This window comes from Oncorhynchus gorbuscha, linkage group LG07, assembly GCF_021184085.1.
Source record: "Oncorhynchus gorbuscha isolate QuinsamMale2020 ecotype Even-year linkage group LG07, OgorEven_v1.0, whole genome shotgun sequence".
In the NCBI taxonomy this organism is placed as follows: Eukaryota; Metazoa; Chordata; class Actinopteri; order Salmoniformes; family Salmonidae; genus Oncorhynchus; species Oncorhynchus gorbuscha.
In genome coordinates this window covers 70017066-70020644 of record NC_060179.1, presented here as the reverse complement: position 1 = coordinate 70020644, position 3579 = coordinate 70017066, and the positions used below count along the sequence as shown (strand labels likewise).

General features: G+C 43.8%; 1 protein-coding gene across 1 annotated transcript; it reads right to left on the bottom strand.

The window, feature by feature from the left end:
- Positions 1-873: 873 nt before the first annotated feature.
- On the bottom strand, positions 874-3309 carry LOC124039351. Its single transcript, XM_046355310.1, has 2 exons — positions 3166-3309; positions 874-2731 (listed from the first exon to the last, which is right to left on the bottom strand). Exon 2 carries the CDS (start codon positions 2450-2452, stop codon positions 1526-1528), a length of 927 nt encoding a protein of 308 aa, XP_046211266.1. The 5' UTR covers positions 2453-2731; positions 3166-3309; the 3' UTR covers positions 874-1525.
- Between the last annotated feature and the right edge of the window lie 270 nt (positions 3310-3579).

Below are 3579 nucleotides of genomic sequence, written 5' to 3'. Positions count from 1 at the left end.
CTCAAATGTAATCAAACTATAATATTTATTACGGAAAGAAGTATGTTCGATAGGAAACCGATTTTAGCAGGTGCGTCCTGTCTTAATAGCACACACAAACACGGATTTCCAAGACTGTGTCCTTCCAAGCCCGACATCACCAACAAAACAAAACCCTAAAAAACTCCCTGATGTTTCTTGTAATGGTGTCCACATTCTTAAATGATCAATGCAGGAGATGAGAAGCAGGTACAGGAAGTGAAGGTTTAATAACTGATGGACATGAAACAGAACAGGAACATCGTCTGGACAGGAACACATAGCAATTAATGCGGACACATGGAACACCACCGAGGAACATACAGATATACAGGGGGGAGGGTAATCAACCACGTGAAGGAGTCCAGGTGAGTCCAATGAGCGCAGCTGTGCGTAATGATGGTGACAGGTGCGGGTAAAGACGGGTAGCCTGGAGCCTCGAGCGCCAGGGAGCGGGAGCAGGCGTGACATTCATGGGGTATTGTGTGTAGATTTCTTAGGTTTTGTTTTTATTTCATCCATTTTAGAAAAAGGCTGTAACGTAACAAAAAGGTGAAAAAAGTCAAGGGGTCTGAATACTTTTTAATGCACTGTATGTTGATATTCTTCAAGTGCACAGAATGAAACACAAGACCACATGATGAGACAATGAAACACAAGACCACACGGTGAGACAATGAAACACAAGACCACACGGTGAGACAATGAAACACAAGACCACACGGTGAGACAATGAAACACAAGACCACACGGTGAGACAATGAAACACAAGACCACACGGTGAGACAATGAAACACAAGACCACACGATGAGACAATGAAACACAAGACAGACAATGAAACACAAGACCAGACATTGAGACAATGAAACACAAGACCACACGATGAGACAATGAAACACAAGACCACACGGTGAGACAATGAAACACAAGACCAGACATTGAGACAATGAAACACAAGACCACACGGTGAGACAATGAAACACAAGACCACACGGTGAGACAATGAAACACAAGACCAGACATTGAGACAATGAAACACAAGACCACACGGTGAGACAATGAAACACAAGACCACACGGTGAGACAATGAAACACAAGACCACACGGTGAGACAATGAAACACAAGACCACACGGTGAGACAATGAAACACAAGACCACACGATGAGACAATGAAACACAAGACCACACGGTGAGACAATGAAACACAAGACCAGACATTGAGACAATGAAACACAAGACCACACGGTGAGACAATGAAACACAAGACCACACGGTGAGACAATGAAACACAAGACCACACGGTGAGACAATGAAACACAAGACCACACGGTGAGACAATGAAGCACAAGACCACACGATGAGACAATGAAACACAAGACCACACGGTGAGACAATGAAACACAGGACCACACGGTGAGACAATGAAACAATGAAACACAGGACCACATGAGACAATGAAACACAGGACCACACGATGAGACAATGAAACAATGAAACACAGGACCTCATGAGACAATGAAACACAGGACCTCATGATGAGACAATGAAACAGAAGACCACATGATGAGACAATGAAACAGAAGACCACATGATGAGACAATGAAACACAAGACCACATGATGAGACAATGAAACACAAGACCACATGATGAGACAATGAAACACAAGACCACATGATGAGACAATGAAACACAAGACCACATGATGAGACAATGAAACACAAGACCACATGATGAGACAATGAAACACAAGACCACATGATGAGACAATGAAACACAAGACCACATGATGAGACAATGAAACACAAGACCACATGATGAGACAATGAAACACAAGACCACATGATGAGACAATGAAACACAAGACCACATGATGAGACAATGAAACACAAGACCACATGATGAGACAATGAAACACAAGACCACATGATGAGACAATGAAACACAAGACCACATGATGAGACAATGAAACACAAGACCACATGATGAGACAATGAAACACAAGACCACATGATGAGACAATGAAACACAAGACCACATGATGAGACAATGAAACACAAGACCACATGATGAGACAATGAAACAGAAGACCACATGATGAGACAATGAAACACAAGACCACATGATGAGACAATGAAACACAAGACCACATGATGAGACAATGAAACACAAGACCACATGATGAGACAATGAAACACAAGACCACATGATGAGACAATGAAACACAAGACCACATGATGAGACCCATGCTTTGAGGACCAGGCAGTACGGTGCTGTGAAGTGTGTGCGCGTGCATGCGTATGGATGTGCGTTTGTGTGTCTGTTCGAACATGCATGCATGTGTGTGCCTGCATGGTGTGTGTGTGTGTGCATGCGTGTGTGTGTGAGTGGATGCGAGAGGGGAGGAGGATCCTGAAATGTAAAGCCTAGCCATTTAACGCTGCATGGCGATCAGCAATATTAAAGCAGGCACTTTATCAATAAGTCCTTCCTCCGCCTCCCAGAGGCTCACACAGTGTGTGTGTTCTGCCAGCTTGTTCTCTTCCCTCGTTGTTAAGACTGAGCTTGTCCCTCTATTCAAAACTCACAACAAACTCTCATCTACTCTCCGTGTGTCCATATAAACCAAACACATTCCCAAGGCATGTGTGGTCCTGTGTAGTTAAGTTTGAAACAGCATGGCACCAGCAACGCCAAGGTCATCGGTTCATTCCTGCAGGGATCACATAAACAGTACATATATTATGTGCATGTATGGTTCATGTATTGATAGAGTTGCATTATTGCCCCAGACACTGACACTTTGTGAATGCGGGACCAGAAGCATCTCAGAGTACAAGTGCTGCTCTAGGATCAGGTCCCCAGGGTTCATATACATTTAACTCACTACGCATGTTTTGATTTGCTCCAAGCACTACACAGCTGATTCAAAATCATCAACTCATCTTCAAGCGTATTTCAATCAGCTGTGTACTGCTAGGGCAAAAACCAAAATGTGCACCAAGGGGGAGGGGTGCCCAGGACCGATTTAGGGAAACCCTGTTCTAAAAAGCTAAACCAATCGTAGATCTGCAATCCTCTGTGAATACAGGCCCAGAACTACACCCTGTATAATGTATCACCATTAAAGAATTATCAATATCTTACCAGCTAAACAGCAATAGTGTGTCTCTTTCTTCTAAGCGTTGCTCTTTTTAACTGCAGCATCTAATGTTCCTCTGACTGTTGTGAATGTACTGCTGCTATACTGCTATAACTACAAGCCTGTCTCTGGCTGTAGCTCTGCATATTGAATTTATAATGTCGTTCATTATGTAAGCTGCACTCTCACTGGCAGTGACAAAAGGAAAGAAAGAACGATGGCTCAATGTTTCCCCCAAACCAAAACGGATGCAAGATAACAATTGTGTCCATCCATCATTCCTCCCTCCCTTCTCCATCTGTCTCTGACTGCCTTCCTCTCTCTCTCTCGCTCTCTCCCGCTTTCTCCCCTTCTCTCTCTCTTTCGCTCTCGTTGACTCTCTCCCCCTCACCCCCACTCTCTTTCTCGTCCTCTCACTC

Bases quoted from the DNA above. Each gene is read 5' to 3' on its own strand.
- LOC124039351 (XM_046355310.1), bottom strand. From the start codon at position 2,452: ATGGCTAGGCTTTACATTTCAGGATCCTCCTCCCCTCTCGCATCCACT.